We start from the raw sequence: 23,963 nt of genomic DNA on the forward strand, positions 1-23,963 counted from the left end.
TTATCCGTCGAGTAGTGATGGCTTATCCGTCGAGTAGACATTCCTCATCCGTCGAGTAGATATTGCTCATCCGTCGGGTAGATGTTACTCATCTGTCGGTACTCTCTGTAGTTTAAATGACTTCTCGATAAGTCATTCTGGAGTTCTCGAATGATTTCTCTATAACACTAATTTTGTGACTTGTAGAGATCTTGACTTAGAATGTTTTACACCAAATAGATTTATTGAACTCCAAACTTCTTCATAATTCTTCTGAGGCATGATCTTCTTGATCTTCTTCCAGATAGAATTCTTAGGCTTGACACTGTTTAGAGAAAAATGCTCCAGTCTGCTCCATTTACATTTTATAGACATTAAGTGTTACAAGTATGAATTACAGATTAAGGTTACAATACAACTAATCTTAGGGTTATCAATATGACTTAGTCTTGTTATGATACAGGCATGTCTTGCACAACAATCTCCCCCAATTTGTGAGAAGATTGCTTATCACAAATTCATGCCTGTTAACAAGACTAACCTCAAGTTAAAGAATGAAAATAAAATGATACAAAAGCTGATACAACACTTGTACATTGGACAGTTTACAATAATTAAGTAAATACTGAGCTGTCTGATTTTTTCTCAATTATGTTCTTAATTTGCACAAGTATTTCCAATTCTTCTAGAATGGGTCAGCTAGAGCCTCTATTAGTTTCAGCAAATCTGGCTTAGGATATCTAGCTAACATCCCTATCCTGTAACTTGACAAAAAGCCAGCTTTTATATTCAGAAATCTTCCATCCTTTGATATTCTGCTCTTGCCTGCTGCCTTCAACTTTTCTGATATACTCATATCATAGATGTTGATGATATTATTAGCTCCAGTAATCTTTGACATCATCTATTATATATTACAATCTCTCACAACTTGTTCATTATGAAATTATGCACAAGTTCTGATTGATGATAACAAAACTTTAACTAAATGCAGAAACCAAAACCAGTCTTCCCACCAGGTCTTCTTCTGTTGAGTTGCATTTAGATTTATTCAACATCCATTAGCTATTTTGGCATTTAGATATATTCTCCCCCTTTTTGATATTATCTCCAGGAAGAAAAATCCAGCTAAATGCACATTGTTCAAGCTGTTGTTATTGTCCATTTGGAACATTGTCTACAGCTTCAAGATTCATTGAGATTCGTGGTGATAAGTTTTGAACAATAGAAGTTTCACTTAGATTTGTAGAAAAACATGTTAGTGATAAAAGTCCTAAGCTCTCTGTTCTTTTGAATAAGTAGTCTCACCAATTCTCACTGCACCAGTCTCATGACTTTTGAGAGTCAGAGTTCCCTCACAAGGATTACTAAATCCATACATTCATCTACCTCTCCTTTTGCCAGGAAGGATCCTGCCTCTCTTATTCTTTGTTTTTCACTCAATCTTTTCTCATATTCTCACACGAAAGGCTCAAATGTTGTTTGACCTACAGAAATAAGAGGTGGCTGAGAAGAGGTAAACCTGTGATCATATGATTAGAGGAAGACCATATAGGGCTAATCATACTCATTTCACCAGGAAAAAAAAAGAGTGCATAAGCATGTGGTTGTGACAGTGTGTTGTCCTCCACTTATAGTGAGAACCTCCATTGGAATTGGAGAGGATTAGATTGGGCTACTGCCATGTACACCAGCCTCAAACCTTTGTGCACCTTGCAGAGCACTGTCACATAAATGTGGTAAGATTGCCCTTTTTATGACATTGTCATAGGCAATTGTTCTTCTAGCTTTGACTGTTGAGACAGCTTCTGCTAGAGTTATGAGGGGAGTTGTTCCTTCTTGAGGAACCTCCAATTGAATTGGAGATAGCTCCCCCTCAGGAGTACTACCCTCAAACCTATCAGTCTGTTAAGACTGTTTTGCACATGAAGGTGCATGAGAAACATTCATGAAATATTCTGTAAACTGATAAACTTTCATGTCTGGTGGATTCTTTTCTCAAACAATTGAATCAATCTGAAGGTCATCAAGACGTTGCTGTCCTTTTATAAAACAGGTGGCTTTTGAAAGTCACATGAGTGGGATTGTGTTTGAGTTTGTGTTTGTGTTGATATTGTTGTTCCATATTTAATTAAAGTTCTGATTTTTGTCTGAAAGTTCTAGTTTGTGTTTGTGTTGCTGTGCCTGGGTAAACCACAGTTTGGTTTTGAAATGTTTTAGCTGCAGTGTAACACATATACCTGTTGATTGAAACTTGATTCTCCTGTTATTGTCTGAGTGGATTGTGTTGAACCTGTAATGCATTGAACATATTTATCTGTATTGATTAGGCATAACCATTGAGACATACAGTTGCATGCATTACGACAGGAAAACTAATAATCAATCAATTTGTAAACACAAGGCAATCATGACATAAACAATCAAGCAACAAAAACAAATTGATAAAGAAGAAGATAATTTCATTAATATTAAACATAGAGTACATTAAGATGCAGATTACATAAAGTAAATCATAATCCTAACTACTCTAATTTAGACTTCTTCTTCTCAGCCTCCAACCTCCTTGCCCTGTGCTGATAAGCCCTGGATATGGAGTGTGCAAGAGAGACGATCCTCTCCTGCAACTCCAAAGCAGCAAGGCGTTGCTGCTCAGCCTCTCTTGCTCGCCTCTCCTGCTCGAAAGAGGCTTCCATCTCAAAGAAAAGAATGTCAATTTGATCATCCCACGAGAGTCCGTAAAAGACCTCAAGTGGAACATCAAAGGGGCTGTAAACTACCCCCTTGATGCAGACACGAAGTTCGAAGGGATCAAAATACACCAAATCATCATCCAAATGATGAACCGGTAGATAAGCTCCATTAATAATTCTGTAGAAGACTGGGGCATCCATTTGAATGAGAGAAAGAGAGATGAACAGAAGGTGAGTTTGAAATTTGATATTTTTGTTGAGAGTAGGAGAGTGATGAGTGATAAAGAGTGAAGCGTTTTAATTTATAGATGGAGTAAAGATAGAAACTAAGAGACTCTTGAGTTGCCTGGATAATAGGAGTAATAATCACATAAGCCTACTAGACAACTAGAAATGACTAGTGACTATTCCCCATGCAGGTACTCAAGAATATTAGTTTATATTAAAAAGTAACTATTCCCCATGCAAATAAGCGTGTACTCCCTACACAAAAAGTAACTCTCCCTATTAGCAAGCAATCAAATATGATTATCACTATCAGCATACGCAAAACAACACAAATAATGTACTAGTCTACTAACATTGGACTAACATATTTCCACGTAAGCAAGAAATTATATAAGCACGCAAATGTGTCAATAAGTCAGAGAAATTTAGAGACTAAGTATGTCAAAAGTATTTTTATGAACAGAATTTATGAATTAAATTTGTTCAATTTTTCATACTTTTTGCTTTTTTTGATCTGTTATTTATTAAGTTCACATACTGAAGATATGACATAATATATATTCAGTTTACTTTGAGTTTTGAGAAATTCCAAGTTAATATTAATGGAGAAGTCTGGGTATTTATAGGAAAAGTAAAATACTTATCGAGAAGTCAAATAAACATTTGATATTAAACTTATCGAGAAGTAATTTTAAATATAAAAAAGGTACATTCGAGAAGTCAAGTGACTTATCGAGAACTCTGATAAATGCCCAGTTTGTCCAAAAAGGACTGAAATAATTCTAATTTATTTGAATTGAATCAAATTGAAATCAGAATAAATTTTCTAAAAGTATTTGTCTAAAATAATTCATTGAATTAAATTATTTTAGTTCTGAGTTATTGATAAGTCTCAAAATATCCTTGTCGAGAAATCTGTGAATTAACACTATTAGAGAACTCTACATGGTCTTATCGATAAGTCATAATAGAGCTTATCGAGAAGTCATTCGAGAAGCCTGTAGATAGACTTATCGAGGACTCACTCGAGAACTCTAAAATGACTTGTCGATAAGTCATTTTGACTTATCGAGAACTCAGTTCTCTACACCTTTGAGTACTTTTATTCTGCCTTGTGTTAATTTTACACATTAAAGATGTAAATTAACAACTAAGCAGTTTACTTAGAATTTGATGATCAACTCTTCTTCACTGAAGTTCACTTCACATGCCTTGAACAAAGGTGATTCAACTTTCTTCAAAATAATTGGAACATCTTCAGTTTCAGTTGATTTCCCTTTGTCACTGACAGACTTCCTCTTGTTGTTCAAATCCTCATAATCAAGACCAATGGCAATGTTTGTACATGGCTTGTTCTTTTCATGATATTGGCCAATCAAATCAGAAGCATTTTTGAAGGATTTCAGCTTCACTTCATTCTCTCCAGCTTTTCTCTCAATACCGCTTCAATTTCACTTGCACACTTTAATTTGTTCTTTAAGTATGCATTTTCTTGCTTAGCAGTATCAAGCTCAACCAACAACAATTAAGTCTCTTGTTTTTCACTCTCAAGTTTTTCATTGATCTTTTTCAATCTGCTAACTTCCTCATTTGCAGCAACCATGCTTGTATGAATGTGGAACATTTCTGTGCTCATCTTTTCAACAGTTTCCTTATACTGACTCACATTTAAATCAATTGTGGTAAGAATTGGTACCTGTGATTTAGATGATGAAGAATCTCCTTGCTCCAAGGCCATGAATGCATAGTTTCCAATTTCTTCATCTTCATCATTATCTGAATCATCACATCTCTTGCCCTCTGTAATATAAGCATTCCCTTGTTGCTTCTTTAGAAGAGCATCATACTTTGCTTCCAATTCAAGATAGGCTTTATCTTTCTTTGCCTTCTTGGGTTTTCTACATTCTGTAGCAAAATGGCCCAACTCATCACAGTTAAAGCACCTTATTTTTTATCTATCAACATATCCAGTTTTGTAGCCAGTTTTGCTATCAGAAGTGTACTTCCCTTTTCCTTTCCAGCTGCTGTCTTTGTTGAAGGATTGTCCTTTGCCCTTGAAAAATCTTGGTTTCTTTACTCTAATATTAGAGAATTTTCTAGCCAAGTAAGTCATTGATTTGTCTAGCTCATCAATCTCATCAAGAGTGTAGAACTCATCTTCTTCATCCAATTCCAGTATGACTTGCTCTTCAGTGTCATTGACTCTTTTCTCACTTGTAGAAGTTGCTGGAGTTGGGAATCTTTGCTCATCATTAGAAGTCTGGCCATCATTCACAATCAGTGCACTTGAGCCATCCATTACATATCCTTGACCAGCCCTTAATGACTTCTTTCGAATCATTTCAAGTTCATAAGTTTTCAGAACCCCATAGAGCACTTCCAGTGTGATTCTACTCAGATCTCTTCCTTCTCTGATTGTAGAGATCTTTTGTTCCAAATGGTCAGGGAGAGTGAGCAAGAACTTCAAATTCACTTCTTCAACATCATAAAATTTATCATGAAGCTGCAAATCATTTATCAGCTTATTAAACCTTTCAAACACATCAGTAATACCCTCCTTTGGTTTAGCCATAAAACCCTCATACTGAGAAATCAATATCCTTCTTTGATTTGACCTAACCTCCTCAGTTCCTTCACAAAGTATTTCAATCTTTTCCAAGATCTGTTTAGCAGTGTCACAGTTGACAATGTTGTTATACATTACATTGTCAAGTGACTCAATTAGTATCAGTTGCAAAGCACTATCCAGGGAAACTTTCTCTCTTTCAGGTTCAGTATACTCAGAAGGATCCTTGGGAGCATAATGAGCTGGAATAACCATATCTCCATCTGTGGTTTCCTCAACTCTAACTACAGGAGTGAAGGGCCCATTCTTGAGGATATCAATGTAGAGATGATTGGCCATTCTTATAAACAACAACATTTTCTTTTTCCATAAAATGTAATTGGCCTTATCAAAGGGAGGAATCTTGATACTACTAATTTTCTGTGTATTCATTTTTCCAAGATCTAATCTGTTTACTTTCAGATTTTGCTCTGATACCACTTGTTAGGTATGAATACAACACAGAGGGGGGGTGAATGTGTTTTGGCTTAAATGTTTGATTTTCGATCAACTTAGGCTTTAGCAGTTGGTTGTTGTTTATGATTTAGTAGAATGGATGTTAAACATAAATAACTGTGCAAATATGTAAAACAAAGATCTTCAAAACTCACTTAATTTTATATTAAAAATCAAGCAGTGTTTTGCTACAAAATCTCTAACTTCTTGTTTTAGAACTTAGCTTCTTTCTTGAGAGAGAACACACACTCTTCTATTCTGATTGTTCTTCTTTTTTTAACTACAGGACCAGTGTTAACTTTATAACTCAGTTAACTGCTGGTTTACACAGTGGATAATAAACATGCTATTAGCTTTTCTAAATTGTCACTTGTCATTTCTATTTATAGAAAAGCAAATCTACCATTTCTGGCTTAGCATATCTTTAGCATCCTGTGTTAACTTTAATCTCCTCTGTCAGTTAATCTTTGTCGTTGATCTTGCACATCTCTCAAGCTGCTTTTTGTAGACTTGTCAATCCAGCTGTGTGAATTGTTTGTTGATTTGCAACTAGAGGTGGCCACACGGGTGGTTCAACCCGCCCGAACTCGCCCCGACTCGCTTTATTAATCGTGTAAATTCAACTCGTAACGGGGCGAGTTTAACTCGGCACAGACCGGGTAAAGTAACGAAGCGAATACGGTTTCAATTTTTACTAACCGTGGACCGGCACAGCACAGCTCGGGAAAGCGGCACGGCACGAGATTAAACCGACACGTGCGAGCAGCACGGCACGGCAACCCGCATTAACCCGCTAACCCGCCTGAACCCATTCATGTTGTTGATTCTTAGAACGATGTCTATAACCACCACAACACAAGTCTGTATCAAATGTCTTTTCTCGTTAATATATACTTCTGGACAAAACCTGCCAATTAAAAAGAACAACTCAGACCACAAGTTTTCCCTAAGCTAACATTTATCTTGGTCATGCACTCATGCTCATTCAATATAAACGATAAATATAATCTTTATCTTTAATCAATGATATATGCAACTGGAAAGTGGCAACTGGCAAGCATACATATATTGTTTAAATAATAAAAAATTAACACGCTTTGAAACAGGAATAGCCTTCACTTTTGAGTTCACTAACCCGTCTCACCCCGCCTGACTCGCCCCGCCCCGCAAACCGCCAGCTAATTTCTACACTACTGTCATACATCAACCTGACCCGTGTAGCTCGTAAAATTCGCGAGCTGCACGCGAGCTCGACTTTGCTGGACCGGCACTAACCCGGCACGGATCGTACAGTTAAACGTGCCGTTTACGAGTCATGTGTCAAGGAATTCGGCCCGCTGAAAAATCGGCACGGCACGTCCGGCACACTCGCTTGGCCACCACTATTTGCAACCTTGGATATTGAACTGTTCTGTAATTCTGTACTTAGAGAAATTTCTTCACTTCGAGATCTTCAGTTAAGCTGTAGAGAACTCGACATCTCAATAGGCATGTTGGCTTGTCGATATCTCTGAAACTTCATTGTTGCTTAGACTTATCGACAACTCTGAGTTCTCTAGTGAATTTTGGTTTATCGATAACTCAGAGTTCTCTAATGGACTTTGGCTTATCGATAACTCAGAGTTCTCTAATGAATGTATACTTGTTGATATCTCTGAGTTCTCGATAGACAATTCCTGAGTTCTCTACACCCGATGGATGTTGCTTATCCGTCGAGTAGTGATGGCTTATCCGTCGAGTAGACATTCCTCATCCGTCGAGTAGATATTGCTCATCCGTCGGGTAGATGTTACTCATCCGTCGGTACTCTCTGGAGTTTAAATGACTTCTCGATAAGTCATTCTGGAGTTCTCGAATGATTTCTCTATAACACTAATTCTGTGACTTGTAGAGATCTTGACTTAGAATGTTTTACACCAAATAGATTTATTCAACTCCAAACTTCTTCATAATTCTTCTGAGGCATGATCTTCTTGATCTTCTTCCAGATAGAATTCTTAGGCTTGACACTGTTTAGAGAAAAATGCTCCAGTCTGCTCCATTTACATTTTACAGACATTAAGTGTTACAAGTATGAATTACAGATTAAGGTTACAATACAACTAATCTTAGGGTTGTCAATATGACTTAGTCTTGTTATGATACAGGCATGTCTTGCACAACAATCTCCCCCAATTTGTGAGAAGATTGCTTATCACAAATTCATGCCTGTTAACAAGACTAACCCCAAGTTAAAGAATGAAAATAAAATGATACAAAAGCTGATACAACACTTGTACATTGGACAGTTTACAATAATTAAGTAAAGACTGAGATGTCTGATTCTTTCTCAATTATGTTCTTAATTTGCACAAGTATTTCCAATTCTTCTAGAAATGGGGTGTCAGCTAGAGCCTCTATTAGTTTCAGCAAATCTGGCTTAGGATATCTAGCTAACATCCCTATCCTATACTTGACAAAGAGCCAGCTTTTATATTCAGAAATCTTCCATCCTTTGATATTCTGCTCTTGTATGCTGCCTTCAACTCTTCTGATATACTTAGATCATAGATGTTGATGATATTATTAGCTCCATTAATCTTTGACATCATCTATTATATATTACACTTGTCAATATTATAATATTTATATTTTTAGAATAAAATTGTGTGTATTATACAAATACTAAAAATATGTGTGGTGATTAAATTTCATTTGTAATAAAATGTGTGAATTAAAATTCATTTTTAGAATAAAAATGTGTGTATTAAAATTTATTTGTATACAAAATTATTGATATGAACAACGTTTTTGAGCCACTAATTTACATTCTAATAACAATTTTTTTATAAAAATTCTTAAATTTTAACACAAATATAAAATTAACTGATCTCGCGATTCAGACAAAATTGAAATATGTGGGGATATCATAAATTTAAATGTGAATCTTCTTATAAATCATCTTTTCTCATAAATCAACGTATAATTATTATATCCACCATCTTATTCATAATCACACGAAAATAATCTAACATGATATGAGATTATGATAGGCAAATAAGAAATAGTCGGACTAAGGATTGATTGAACGAATTTGAAGTCGTTTAAGATGAAAGATAGGTGGTCAGGGGAAAGATAAATGTACTTATACAATATGATCGATGAAGTACCTGATTTGAAATATTAAGGTGGACAGAGTGTAATCGAAAGATGACAAAAATGAGTGGGTAGGGAATTTTTGAAATAAGTTATAAAAACAATATGAAGTAGAAATATGCGTAAAAATGATAATCGGTGCATTAAAAATGTTGTGACTAAAATTTAAAGTAATTAAAAATGTGGGGTTTATATTGATTCTCCCTTCTCAAGACATTTTAATTCTAACTAAACGACTATAATTGTAACAAAAGCACCGATATTGTTGTTCTAAATTTTGTCAAAAATGTGGTTACTAAGAAAATAATAACAAACTTTACACTCGATTAAGAAATTCAATATGCTTAACAAGTTATCCTACTAAATGAGTACAAGATTATCATTAAGATATTTCATTGAAATTTATAATCTCAACTTTTGAGGTAAACTGGACATAAAAAATTATTAACTTTGCAAATCTTACAAGTAAATAAATAGTTAGACTTAATTTTTTAATAAACAAATAAAAAATATGTTAACATTATAAGTTTTTATATATTACGGGGAGCGACCGAAATAAACAGCACATTGTGATTTGATTTTTTACCATGCGTTGTAATATCAATAACTTCTTATAATATATAAAAATGATGAATTATAGGAATTAGAATGCATAGCACCTTGTACTGTGCAAGACTTTTTATTTTTGTTATAATATTCTATAAAGAAAATAAAGAAATGAAATGACAGTATAATTATTATAATAAAAATCATTTGAAATTTTAGAAATTCAAATATGTAACATTTTGCTAAACTTTAATTTATACTTTGAGATTGAAAGGGACTATTACCAACTATTAAATTTAAATTAATCGATATGCAACGAACCAATTATCATTATATTAAACATAAATTTATGAAATTCAATGTGTCCGTGCTATCATGCAGTTATACTAGAGAGCTTGCATAAAATGGTCATAATTACTTAATGGTCTGTTTGGGAAACTGAATTTCATTTAAAATTCTGGATTTGATCAAATAAGCTGTTTGTGAATTTGGATTCGGATTTCAAATGAAAATCAGGACATTCAAATATTAGTATAAACATGAGAATTTGAAATGACAACTCAAATTCTGTCATTTGAAATTCCTCATTTAAAATGAAATACAAGTTTTCAAACGCCCTCTAAGGGAATTTCTAACTCTAGAAAACCAACAGAGGATGAGAAAGAAAACAAAACTTGTTCCCTGGAAGTAAAAATCAATGTGCATAATTTGATTTGTTTGAAAACAATATTTTCCTTACTATAATTCAATTATTGTTAAGAACAATTTAAAGATATTATGTTGAAATGTTCTCATCATTAATTCCTGCTATCATTTTCTACATTAATAGACAACTTTCAAAGATCTGATTTTCATTACATATTTACACGGTAATAGATCTCTTATAAAAATGGTTTCCATATTTTACTCAAGAAAGTACTTCATTCAAGTCTCCCATTTACCATGAAATTTTACCATTCTTATCTTCAAATAGTTATCAACATTTTTTGGTAACATCTCAAAATAGTTATTTCAAATGTAGCCAACTCTTGATTATACACGGCACTTCTTACATCATTCTTTAGCCGTTTCAGCAACTTTTGTCCCCGATATTAAACAAGTTTATTGTCATTTTGCATGTGAGCCTGGTGACTTTTTGTTCCCTCGGTTAAACTAGAAAAAAACCAAAAGTATGAGAATAATAGTAAGATCTCCCATCCATAAACCATAATCATCATCACCATCATCCCCACATTATTCCCCAACAACCGGATCATTTACTCTGCTAACGTACATAATAATCGCGAAAAGTTGGTTGCAGCTAATGTTTATTTACGGTTTACCTGCTGCCAGCCTGCCTTAAATGTGGATACTATGATGTAGGAAATTATTTGAAAAGGAAAGTTAAAGAGAAAGTAACTGAAGCTGACTAGAGGAATCCCAATGTTTTATCTTACACACCAACAGCTATAACTTCAGCTCCAAGCTTTTACCTTGATAGCAATTGTGTCCCCAGTACTATTTTTTTTACAGACACTTAGATTTAGAGAGAGAGAGAGAGAGATTGAGAGGGAGAGAGAGTAATAAAGAATTTGGAAATGGATTTAGATGGCAGAAGGGCAGTGACACCAAGAACTGGCTCTGTTTGGGAGAACAGAATGAATGAAGTTAAAGGTGGTATTAAAGTTTTCAATGGTGATGAAACCTCAGATGATCATAATGAAAATAGAGAAAAGACTGAGCTTCTAGTGTACAAAAGAATGAGAGCCAAACAGGCTCTTGCTGTAATTGCAGGGAAGAGGAAGACTTGGAAGACCGAGGTTTCTGAAAAGACTAATAAAAATTTGGTTCAGATTGCGTCGCAAGATTGTGAATTGAGCAAGAATTTGGATGAAGAGGATGAAAAATTGAGTGCAAATGATGATGATGAGATCAAGAAAAGTCCAGTTCAGACTCCGAGGTTAAGGTCTAAATGGACCAAGAATTTGGATGAGCAAGGCAAAGAATTGAGTGTGGCTGATATTAAGAAAAGCCCAATTCAGGCAATGAAAACAAGATCTGAAAAAGATGTTGTTTTTGATGGAGTTGAGAGAAGTCCAAGAGGGATGAGGACAAGATCATCTGTATCCCAGAAAGGGACTAATGTTGGAAATGTATGTAATGATGAGCTTAGGAAAGACAATAAAATTCTGGTGGAGTCTTACTCCACCAGAGATCATGCAAATAGGAGGAAATCAGTTGATGTATCTCGAAAATTGAATGAGGTTGTGAATGAAACAAGAAAGTCTGTTGATGTTTCTACTCTTCAGGCTATCAAGACGAGACCGGTTGGAAATGTAACTAGATTAGACGAGAAGCTGGAGTTGAGAAAGTTTGGAGAAAAGATTGTTAATAGCAATTCGAGTGATTTGAGTCAAGTTAAATCGCCACCTAATAATGTTCAGGTGGATGATGAGAATAAGCATAGTGAAGATGAAGATGTTAATGATAATGACATTAAAAATAATATAAAAGATCTTGATGTTAAGAAAATCAGCATACCAGAACAGAAGACTGACAAGATTGCGGTTGAAGATGATAAAATTCAGATTAGCAATGTGAAATCCATTCCCATTTCACAAACTGTGAAGAGGAAGCCTCCTGCTGTTTTAAGCAAACCGAGAATTGTTTCAAAACCGACAAGAACTAAACCAACAAGTAAGTTTCTCTATTGATTCACTTGTTTATTTATATTCTAATTCTAATCTGTATCTTCGATATTTAAAATGTTGCAAGTTTGGATGTTTCTTAATTGTTTTGTCATGTTTAGTTCAATGTACAGATGAATTCAAGACAATGCCTAACAAGCATAGCAAACTGCAGAGTTTTGGTAGGTTTTGTTCCCTGCTATATGACCTGTTACTCTTCTTTGTTTATGTTTCGGGATTAGAACTTTTTGTCATTGCTCAATTTTCAGTTGATTTAGTAATGTGGAGGGATCCATCAAAATCGGCTTTCATATTTGGACTTGGAACATTTATTATAGTTTCAAGTTCATACACTACAGATATGAATATCAGGTTACACATCTTCAACTCAATACCGATGATCTCTGTTCTTACAAGATATCGACAGTTCTGCAGCAAAACACACTACTAAGTTATATTATGTAATGGCATTTACAGCTTAATTTCTGTACTTTCCTACGTGGGTCTGGTTTATCTTGCTGCAATATTCCTCTTCAGATCTATTCTTCACAGGTATGTTGCCAGAAAGTTTGAAATGTAACACGCGGACCAGTGGTATATTTTTCTCTTTTGTTTGAAATGCAATTTCTTGATGAACTGCAAAACAGGGGAGCTTTTAATATAGATGATACAAGTCAAGAATATGTAGTTGGGGAAGAAGAAGCGGTTTGGTTATTAAAATTGATACTCCCTTACATCAATGAGTTCCTTTCAAAAATCAGAGCTCTCTTCTCGGGTGATCCTGCTACTACAATGAAGGTATAAGAAATTAATCTTAAATATTTTCATCAAGGTCAAGCAAAACTATCACCATTTGTATAACACCATCATTTTTGGCATCTTAGAGGATTTTTCGATAGCCTAGGTTCAAGGCCCCCTCCCCTCTCCTTGCATACTTAGAGCCTAATGCATTGAAAAAATGTAGCATACTATTTTCTCTTTTGGTTGGAGTTGTAACACCCCCTTTGTTTACCAAATCTTGACAATTCTTCTGTGGATGGCAGTTGGCAGTGCTGCTATTTGTTTTGGCAAGGTGTGGAAGCTCCATAACAATATGGAAGATGACCAAATTGGGTAAGCTATGAAGCTTAGATGATGCAGAAATTAGCAGCAATGGTTCAGTCTTTTAGGTCTCAGATCGTTTGTACTTATGTTCCATGCCTCATATTTTGATGGTCACCAGGATTTAGTGTTTTTGTTAAGTATTCATGGTTCACTGATACCGTGGTACATTGTCATTCACTACACTGTTTTGTAAAAGTTTTGCATTTTGCGGCCTCTGACATCCTCTGTTTAATTTCTTGGTCTATACACTTATTCTTCTTTGTTAATGTTGCAGGTTTTTTTGGAGTGTTCACAGTACCAAAAATCTGTTCCTCCTACTCATCTCAGTTAGCTGCATACGGTACCATATCCTTTAAACTTGAGTATCATGTTCCTATTTCCTACGCGCTTTTCATCCTTCTGTAAACAAATGCACATACATTTTAGTACTTGCTAGTTACAACATAACTTCCTTTCCCTATTCTCAAGTAATGGCTTAGAGTATGATACCATATAATGGTTCAAAGATATGATACACTTTTGTTTTGTAGTATATTGGCTTGATATCTGATATACTACATGCACAGGTAAATTCTGGCTCGGACGCTTTAAAGATGCTTGGGAGTCATGCTCTCAGAAGAAAGGCGTCGGTTTCTTTGTTTTTACAGTTGTATGGAACTTTTCTTCCATCGCTGCTCGCATTTGGGCAGGTATAAAATAACACAAGTATACCATTTTCTAGGGTGAAATAAACCATGCATTCTGGCAATTAACAAGTTAACTAATGAATTGCAAATATGCATGGATACAGTGTTTATGCTGTTTGTGGCCTTTAGATACTATCAGCAGCAACAGCAAAGGCAACAACATTCTGAGGAGTGGATAGAGGAGGTCCAGGGGGAATCAAGAGAAGCTGCAGTCAAAGCGAAAAATTAAATGATCCTGATTTTGTTGATATAGTAAAAATAAAGACAGGATCATAGTTTCAGTTCTCAAAAGCATAATGCAGTACTTGAGCAACACTGTCACTAGTATAACAATCATAGATGAGTACATGAAATTAGTATGGAAGTAGTAGGCATAAAAATGTTCTATCTGTATTCAGTTCCTGGTTCAGACAATATGCAGGTATCAAACTGAACAAGCCTTGCAGTTCTTTGAGCATTAAATATCAAACTGAAGCGAAGATTGCAAAAAAATACTGACAAAAATATGGGATCAACCATGCATTAGCGTGCTTCTAGTTTTCATTTATTTAACTTAGCTCAAAATATTAAATAACCAGAGGATGATGGATGAGTTGAAAGATGATTGTTACAACATATTTTATCACGTTTATTATCCATCGAATGAATAACACACATTCTTAGAAGAAATTTAGGATTTTTATGAAGGAAATACGCAATTCATCGTATAACGATAAATTTGTCCACAGGATAAAAACATAAAAAATCTTTAGACAAAAATTAATATCACATTAATATTGTTAAAGTGTATAAAATCATGTTCGGATCTTACTCTACCACCTTAAAGTTTTAGACGGCAGGTTACTTACAACCGGGTTACCTAACAAATATGACCCATTTTCTTCTTGTTTTTTTAATAATTTGGATGTCATATTGTCATGCATATCAAATGGGCCAAATTGGACCATTTACACACTATCCTTTTAAAGTATTGGGCCATGCCAGACTTTAGACAAGTATAGTTACATGCTCATTAAAATCTATCTTGGGCTTCTTAAGATTTTCCCATCTACATTGTTTTTCTCTCTGTATTGTCATTGTATTCGACAATCAGAAAATTCAAAAATAAAGATATCACAATCTTAATTAAAGTCTGAACCGATAATGATAGGGTCAGCTTTGGGGACTAACAAGTCTGATCATCTAGTGGCCATTGTTAACTCTTCAATTCAACATCTACTAATATAAGCTGTACTAAATATATGGCATATAAGACATGAAGCTTCTCTGACTCTGCTCAACATCACCTTCATCTTTAACATTAGGGTTTACTTGTCCCTTATAAATTGTTTCACTCACCAATAAGCAGCTTTCAGGAGAATGAGTTACCCCACATACATAAATTTGATTTTATCCTCTTGTGTTTAATACATTGTTTGGAGCTTTGGACCACACCTAACGTTATTCTGCATTGCAGCCTCACATTTTTTTCTACTGATATTTACAGTTGAGAATTTAATATAACATATTTTTATTGTAACAATTAGCGGAGGAGAGTGCTAGAACAGTCAGTTCATATAAAATTGAATGGATTTAATTTTAGACCGTTGCTCTTAACCAATCCCTACAAAGAGATTTCTAATTATGCATCTGTGCAATAGTTGCGGAACCAAAATTTCAAATAAAACGAAGCTAAAACACTTCAAAAATAAAATAATTATAATTGTCGAAGTAATGCGGTAGACTCCAGTCAATGTTGCTCCTGTAGTTCATCAACTTTGCATAGTGATTTGCAAGTTTTTAGATGTTCAATTAATCAAACTACAAGAACTATAAGTTTAACAAGGGTTAACAAATCTTTAAAAGCCAATTATGCTTAAAATGTTACATTTCAGAGCAAACACGCATTTTAATATGCATAAAAATTATAGTTATTTAACTTAAATTTTTTTTTTCTAAATAAAAGTTGAATATTTTAATTTTTATTCAGAAAAACAAATTTGTAAAAAAAAATTACAGAACTATACTCCATCAGTCCCACTGGATTGTTTACGTTACTTTTCGGCACGCTTTTCAATACTTGTTTAAGGTATACTTTTATAATATTTTTTTTTAAAAAAAAAAGTTTCATGTTTAAACTTTTATTAAAATTTTTTTTTAAAAAAACATAATAAAACTATACTTTATTGAAGTCTCGAAATACGTGCAAACAGTGCACGTAAACAACTCACCGGGGACAGAGGGAGTATTTTTATGCACCTTAAAATGTCTGTCATATACTCTTTAAAAAATGTAAACAATCGAAAGGAACGGAGGGAGTATTTATTAACAGCGGTTTTAAAATTCAACAGAGATGAAATAGGGACCTTTCTGATATCCTTACTGAATATTCATTTGCTTGAGTATTATACAATTTATTTAATAAATATTTTATATATAAATGAATAAAAATGCGGGTATCCAAGAACGTTTAAATCGAGTGTTTAAAGATTAGTGAGCTATACATAATAGTTTCAAATTGTACCAAATACATTGAACATTATGCATATAATTAACATAAGCGGAGTGGGTAAACAATTAACCATGTTTTGTTTTAGGACAAAAAAGATTATAGTAGGCGGAGTTGTATTGTCAACTTTGAATTAGCTGGTAAAGCTTATTACCAAGATAATTAACTAAATTAGTAATTAAGGAGGTTGCATGATGAAATTATAAAGCGAGAAAATGACAAATTAGGAAGAAGAAGCCCACATGGGAAGAAGAACCAAAGTGGATTACTCCAAATAAAGTGGCCAATCTCAGAACAACTTCACTTTATCAACAAAGCCTTACTATCCATGTATATATTTGCTATCCATTAACAGATAGAGAAATGTTACATTCATGTATGTGGTAGAAACTGTTGTTTGATCTGGACAAACAAGTGTTCAGTATGCATGCTTGCCCTACTTATAACCTGTATTCAACCAATATCCAGAATTTAGATGATCATCTAATGTTCTCCCTCACATGCATTTTGTTCACGTTTGCTGATTGCTTTATCCTGTAGTATACCTTTATTTGGTATAATTTTTATCAACAACAAGGAACCGATATTTCAAATATTGTTATTTGTCTGTAAGATCTCAAATGTTTGATACATGGTTAAAATCTCATTTTCTTTCTACGACATTGGTTAAAATCTCATCATTCAAACGCTTCAATATATACAAAAACCTTAGATTCATGTTCACAACTCACGAGTACGTTACTAGAATTATCAATCATACTTGAAATATGAAAGTTAGCTCCACTTGTTCTGAATTGAACAGTTGCATTCAACACTCTAGTCCTATAATAAAAATAGTAAAGCTAAATGTTTAAAAATACCAACAAAATGCTACACAACAAAACTTTTGGACTGTGACATATGAGAGCCACATAATACTGCATTTGATCCTCTCAATCAATACTACCTGTATTTAAATCTAGGTTCCTTTCATTTTCTTTCATTTTTTCTGTAAGGGAAGATTATAAAATGGATGGCGATTGCTTGTGGACGTGATTTTTTTTATCAAATCTTCAGTAAAATATGGTTTTACTTATGTATATGCATCTCAAAAACTCTTTAACACTCAAAACATGTGTCCCATATCTGATGACATTATCATATACCACATTATTGGTATAATATTGATAAAAGTTTAAAAATTTTGTATATTTTACTGTAATAATTATGATTTATGTAATATATATATACTTAACATGGGAAGATATTAATGATAATATTCTCCAACAAAAAGGCAAACATAATCCTCAAGTATATTATCTTGTAAATAATTAGACATTTGTTTATATTATCAGATGAACCTACCCCCAGGACGGCAGGACCTTTGGCACCTATTATTGTACTTGCATGTCATGTGTGCTACAGATATTTGTTTGCCCTAATTTTACTATGAAGTTTGCTTGCCAAATTACAAAAAAAATTAAAGTATTTGTATATTTTAATGGACCGTTTAGCATACTTGTAGCCTACAAATGTTTTTATTGGGGATGATTATAGGTCCGACTGCATAAACTGATATGAGCCGAAACTGAAAAGTGGCTCCTCTTTTCGGTTTAGCTATTTTAAAAATTCACTTATATATTATGAATTAATTTTGGATCGAATCAAAATTTATCACGGTGACTCTCGTTGTTCTTATATCACAATCGTAAATTAAAATTGAAATATGACCGTCTTAGAAAAGAATCCTAATGCATTATCTCACACTTAGTTAGTTACAATAAAAATATTGAACTCGATGATTTATACACACGAAATCACTAAATAAAACTTATCAATTCATGTAGTGAAACATTTTTAAAAATTTAGAAAATCCGACACTAGTTGCTCAATAATTTAAGTCTCTATATAAATTTACATTATGCAATACTGAAATACACTGAAAAATATTTTGACGGACGCGAGTGTTAGTTGTAAGTTGTAACATAGAAAGATCATAAGGGTGCGCCCATAGGAATGAGCCGCAACATTAAACAAAAATGACAACATCCAAAGCTTTAACTTCTTTGAAGAATTATTGCCAATAATGTACCTCAATTTGGGTCCCAATTTGAAGCAGATAAAACCTGTCCCAGTCCTCTTCTCTGCCTATATATATTTTGTCCACATATATTTCTATATTTCAGTAATTACATGCAAGCACTGGTTATATTTCTCTAATGTAACGTAGTTATAATTCATTTGCAGTTAGGTTCAGTGTCCAGTGATCGGTCAACGGCTTTTTAGACAAAAAAAATTAAGACCTGGAGGATTCCTAGCGTCATTTAAAAAAAATAATTTAAATATTTTGTAAAAATGTTAATTAGTACTGCAATTGATCTTATATAACATTCATCAAAAAAATTGTTCTAATTCTGTAATATTGGTTATATATATATGTTAAATATCTATAAAACTGTAGTGAAACTACAAGTCGTATATATTTTTTGAGATTGAACTCCTAAGTACGTAACATAGGTGAGTATAATTGTGATTACAAAATTAATTTAAAAAAATACAAATTGGTCATAAATTTACACTACGTAGTCAGTTAAGTCCCCTAAATACATATTTTGAGACATTTTTCTCATATATTTTTTTTGACAGGAACTATATGGAATAAATTTTTAGATAATTAATATTTTATATTATTTTAATCAACTATTTTTAACTAACAACTTCGAAGATGCTGAAATGATTTAACAGCAAACAATTCCTAGTTTGCGAACATATGGCCTTTTAAATTCAAGAAAAGACTAGGGCTTAACTTGTACTGTTCTGAATTTGCAAACTGTTGACCTTTTAAATTGATGAAAGGCTATAGCTTATATTTTTTAAGGGGTTAAAACTTATCTTTGATTAATCGAAAGATCACAAAAACAACATTAACTAAAACTAAAATAAGATAAACATTACTTAACTTTACCTGTTTTTATATTTTGGTGACCGAATTTTTAAATTTGTAATATGGTGATCAAATATTATTTTATATTTTAAAAAGGTGGCCAATACCGATTTTTTTTATAATAAAAATATTGTTTGTTCTTTAAAAATGACCCTTAAATCACATTTTAGAATAGTTAAAGCAATATTTGACAATTATATTATATTTCGGGCATCATAATATAAAATCGGGTAAAATTTAATTTGCTCTTAAATAAATATCAATGTATCCTTTACCTGCCAAAAAATGGTCATAGTTTTAGGTACTGTAACAGTAAGTAAATAAGATCCGATCTTGTGGAATATTAATGATAAAGTAGTAACAATTTAGATCCAATCTTGTAGTTGAAGTTAAAATAATGAATTACTTGTTCTTAATTACGAAACGAGGGAGAGATTGAGAGATATAGTAGAGGAGAATAAGAATAAGTGTCCGTGAGCGTGAGCGTGAGCAATTGACGTTCTTCTGTCTTGAGCAACTTGATTCTTGATCCCTTCCCTGCCAAGAAGGTGAGGGGGAGGCACCTCACTTTGACTCACCTTCCACATCTTCCGTTTTTTCAGATTATAATTACATTCATCACATGATGCAATTTCACTTCAAAAGTCAGATTTGGCCTCCCCTCTTTTTTCTCTGACTGTCATAACCCTGTATCCGTAAGTCTTTGTTATTCTAAATATCGATCAACTCAGACTAGTATTCAAAAATTGAAGCTGAAATATTCGGCCGAATAATCAAATATCCAAAATGAATATTCGAAAAATTGATCTATTACTCAAATTTTGAAGACGTAACCCAATAAATTTGATTTCTGAATATTACAACTTGATCTTATTATTTTTTCTCAAAAAAAAACTTGATCTTATTATTATTTTTATCGTAGATAACCCGCAGTTGCTATCCTTCAACGGGCACATGTCTTTTCATATATATTATTTTCGAATATTTTGAGCTGCTGAGCTAATTTGATATTAATAATCAGAATAAATTAACATGGTAAGCTGATTATTAATAAGGTGCTAAATATGTGCTTTAGATATTTATTATCATATTTGCAATTGGTAGAGTACTGGTCTTTTAGAGTTTTAATTCATTTGAATTAAAAATTTATTAAATTCATAGGAAGTATATCAATTTCATCTTTTTTTTTTAAAAAAAATCGAAGTTATTATACAGTTTCAATTTCGGTAGATATGTTCAATAGCTGTCAGGATAAGTTTCAAACAAATTTATGATAAGAGATTAAGAGGGGAACTCTTATGTGAATAGTCCTAATTAACACGTATTACTCTCGTATCATGCTCATCTTGTTTGTGATTGTTTTATCCTTAAGCTGGCGGCTTCACTGGATTTACATTTTACACTTCTTCATCCCTAGTTGCTTGATTAAAAAAATGATTATTTTGGCTGCTAGTTGGAATTTTAACCTTTTCCTAATAAAAAAGAGTGAAATATTAAGTGTTTTTCCCCATTTTTTATAATTGAGAAACAAAAAAATAAAAGGTGGGCGAGTGTATCACAACACCACCACATATGTAGCTTCTTACCACATAAAATTTACACTAGTTCCGTTGAAAATGCTTCAGATATAATTGTCTTTGTGTATTAGAAGTGAAAGTTATTTTCCGAAAAAATAATACATTTTCCGTAGACTTATTTTCTTAAGAAAAATATTTTTTTTTTTTTTGAAATAAATGTTGGAAAATTTGGAAATATTTTCTGCAAAATAACCGGAGGCTAAGTATATAAATTGCTTTTTTTATTCATATATCTAACTATATGTATTATGCCCCCGGGCAACTGCATTGCCTACTTTGAAAAGATGGTTCATGAATTTGTATATAATTTTTAGCATGTACTTAACTAAATAATTGAAATGCCCATCTAAATTCTAAACTAAGAAAAAAAAGCAGAAACACATCTTATTCCTACCCAATGTTAAAAAGGAAAAAAAAACTAAAATTAATTGTTTACCTTCTCCATTATTCGGGCGAATATTCCATGCAAAATAACAACCATACGTGTCCCAACCAGTAATTAAAAAATGTCCTATACTGACACGTGTTAGTCACAAACCTAACTGATTGACTAGCCATCTCTCGAGGATAAAAATGTCAATTCACTCAATACCGCCTATATAAGATAAGCTTAGGCAGTGAGGCAAAAGATTATTAAACATACAAACCAACTTTGCATATTCTGAAATCTTCTCCAATTTTTTCAATATTCCCATTCTGCCCTTGCACTCTGGGAATGCAGAGAGATGAGAGGAACTTGGTCTTATAACCGTGGTAGAGCTTCCAAAGCTACCGGCGGTCGTAATAGCCACCGCAAGTACGTTGAAGACGGGTGATCTCATCGTTACAACGACGTATCTTTCTTGAACTTCTCTTAAATTTTTTTCTTTCGAGTTTATATAAAAAATTTTAATGGCGATAGAAGATCGTAACGGAGTGTTACATGGGAAATATGAATTGGGCAAGCACCTAGGGCATGGTACGTTCGCGAAAGTGTATCATGCACGTAACATTGAAACCGGAAAATCCGTAGCGATGAAAGTTGTAGGTAAAGAGAAAGTGATCAAAGTTGGCATGATGGAGCAAGTGAAGCGCGAGATTTCTGTGATGAAAATGGTGCAGCATCAAAATATTGTCAAACTCGATGAAGTCATGGCGAGTAAAACCAAGATTTACTTCGCTATGGAGCTGGTTCGGGGCGGGGAATTATTCGAGAAAATTGCCAAAGGAAAATTGAAGGAAGATGTAGCCCGGAATTACTTTCATCAATTAATCTCGGCTGTTGATTTTTGTCACAGCCGAGGCGTTTTTCACCGCGATTTGAAGCCGGAGAATTTGTTACTTGACGAAGAAGGTAACTTAAAAGTTACCGATTTCGGATTAAGTGCTTTTACGGATCATTTGAGACAGGACGGGCTTTTGCATACCACGTGTGGTACGCCGGCTTATGTTGCGCCTGAGGTGATTGGTAAAAAAGGTTATGATGGAGCTAAGGCGGATATTTGGTCGTGCGGTGTTATTTTGTATGTGTTATTAGCGGGGTTTTTACCGTTCCATGATGATAATATTATGTCAATGTATCGAAAAATTTACCGCGGTGATTTCAAATGTCCGCCCTGGTTTTCATCGGACGCGAGGAGGCTGATTACGAAAATGCTGGATCCGAATCCGAATTCGAGAATCTCGATCTCGAAAATCATGCAGTCTTCATGGTTCAAAAAGGCGGTTGTGCCGAGACGATTAGAAGCTGAAGAGGACGGATTTGCTGGAAAATACAAAGAAACGGAGACACTGAATGCGTTTCATATAATTTCGTTATCGGAAGGTTTCGATTTGTCACCTTTGTTTGAGGAGAAAAAAAGAGAGGAACGAGAAGGGCTGAGATTCGCTACTACAAAATCAGCCAGCAGTGTGATATCGAAGCTGGAAGAAGTCGGAAAATCCGTAAAATTTAACGTAAAAAAAAGTGATTCGAGTGTGAGACTACAAGGAATGGAATGCGGAAGGAAAGGCAAACTAGGGATCGCGGCGGAGATATTCGCGATGAATCCGTCGTTTCTGGTGGTGGAAGTGACGAAATCGAGCGGCGATACGTTGGAGTATAATCAGTTCTGCAGTAAGGAGCTCCGGCCGGCATTGAAAGATATTGTATGGACGTCGGCTTAATTAATTTGTAATTAGTCATTGTTTGATTTTAGCAGTTAGCAATTTGTTTAATGCTGGTGTGGAAGTTAGTGTTGGTATTTGTTGTTATGTGCATGTGATGAGTGTGATTGGAATGTGAAGGATGTTTAATGATGTACTATGTCTGTGTTTTAGAATTTGTGTTTGGTATGAAGCTGTTTCCTTGTTTGCAACTACTAACTATTTGCAAGTTGATGTTGCTAGTGGTCCTTAGCTTTCCCACTAGCACAACTTCATCAAGTTAATTAATTAAGATGTGGAAATTACAATTTACCTATTAAAACAAAAAATACTGGTTCCTCCGAACAATAGAAGTTGGGAGAGCTGTTAACAAACATTCGGTAACTCGTCGATATGACGGCATATTTTTCTTGAACTTCTCTTGGTTGCTGTTACGTTTAACGGATGGTTAATGTGGTATCTTTTTTAAACTTCTCTTGATTGCGAATTGTTATAAATATCAAATGTGTGGTGACTCATTGATACAAAAACTTGTTTTTCTCAAAATTACGTAGAACGATGGTTCATCGATATAATCTTTCTTAACTTCTCCTGGTTATAAATTCGTTGTCAATTACAAATGATCGATGTTTAATGACTTGTTGATAGAACGACGTATTTTTGTTAGAGTTTTCTTAGTTGTACATCTTTCTTGAACTTTTCTCGAATGCGGATTCATTATCTAAATTTAGGTTGCAATTAGGATAGATGTGG

At 33.8% G+C, this 23,963-nt stretch overlaps 2 protein-coding genes across 2 annotated transcripts; both read left to right on the forward strand.

Annotated features, from left to right (window-relative positions):
* Nucleotides 1-10,785: 10,785 nt before the first annotated feature.
* On the forward strand, nt 10,786-14,628 carry LOC141706901 (uncharacterized). The gene is made up of 9 exons (XM_074509785.1): nt 10,786-12,318; nt 12,431-12,490; nt 12,578-12,680; nt 12,786-12,860; nt 12,956-13,106; nt 13,352-13,421; nt 13,687-13,752; nt 13,979-14,101; nt 14,203-14,628. Exons 1-9 carry the CDS (start codon nt 11,220-11,222, stop codon nt 14,325-14,327), a joined length of 1,872 nt encoding a protein of 623 aa, XP_074365886.1. The 5' UTR covers nt 10,786-11,219; the 3' UTR covers nt 14,328-14,628.
* A 7,090-nt stretch (nt 14,629-21,718) lies between these two features.
* On the forward strand, nt 21,719-23,363 carry LOC141706902 (CBL-interacting serine/threonine-protein kinase 6-like). Its single transcript, XM_074509786.1, has one exon. The coding sequence runs from the start codon at nt 21,978-21,980 to the stop codon at nt 23,229-23,231; it is 1,254 nt and encodes a 417-aa protein (XP_074365887.1). The 5' UTR covers nt 21,719-21,977; the 3' UTR covers nt 23,232-23,363.
* The last annotated feature ends 600 nt before the right edge of the window (nt 23,364-23,963 follow it).

This window comes from Apium graveolens, chromosome 2, assembly GCF_009905375.1.
Source record: "Apium graveolens cultivar Ventura chromosome 2, ASM990537v1, whole genome shotgun sequence".
Taxonomy (NCBI): Eukaryota; Viridiplantae; Streptophyta; class Magnoliopsida; order Apiales; family Apiaceae; genus Apium; species Apium graveolens.

Coding starts and splice junctions, on each gene's coding strand:
- LOC141706901 (XM_074509785.1), top strand. CDS start 11,220: ATGGATTTAGATGGCAGAAGGGCAGTGACACCAAGAACTGGCTCTGTT. Junction 12,319..12,430: donor GACAAGAACTAAACCAACAA/GTAAGTTTCTCT, acceptor TGTCATGTTTAG/TTCAATGTACAGATGAATTC. Junction 12,491..12,577: donor TAGCAAACTGCAGAGTTTTG/GTAGGTTTTGTT, acceptor CTCAATTTTCAG/TTGATTTAGTAATGTGGAGG.
- LOC141706902 (XM_074509786.1), top strand. CDS start 21,978: ATGGCGATAGAAGATCGTAACGGAGTGTTACATGGGAAATATGAATTG.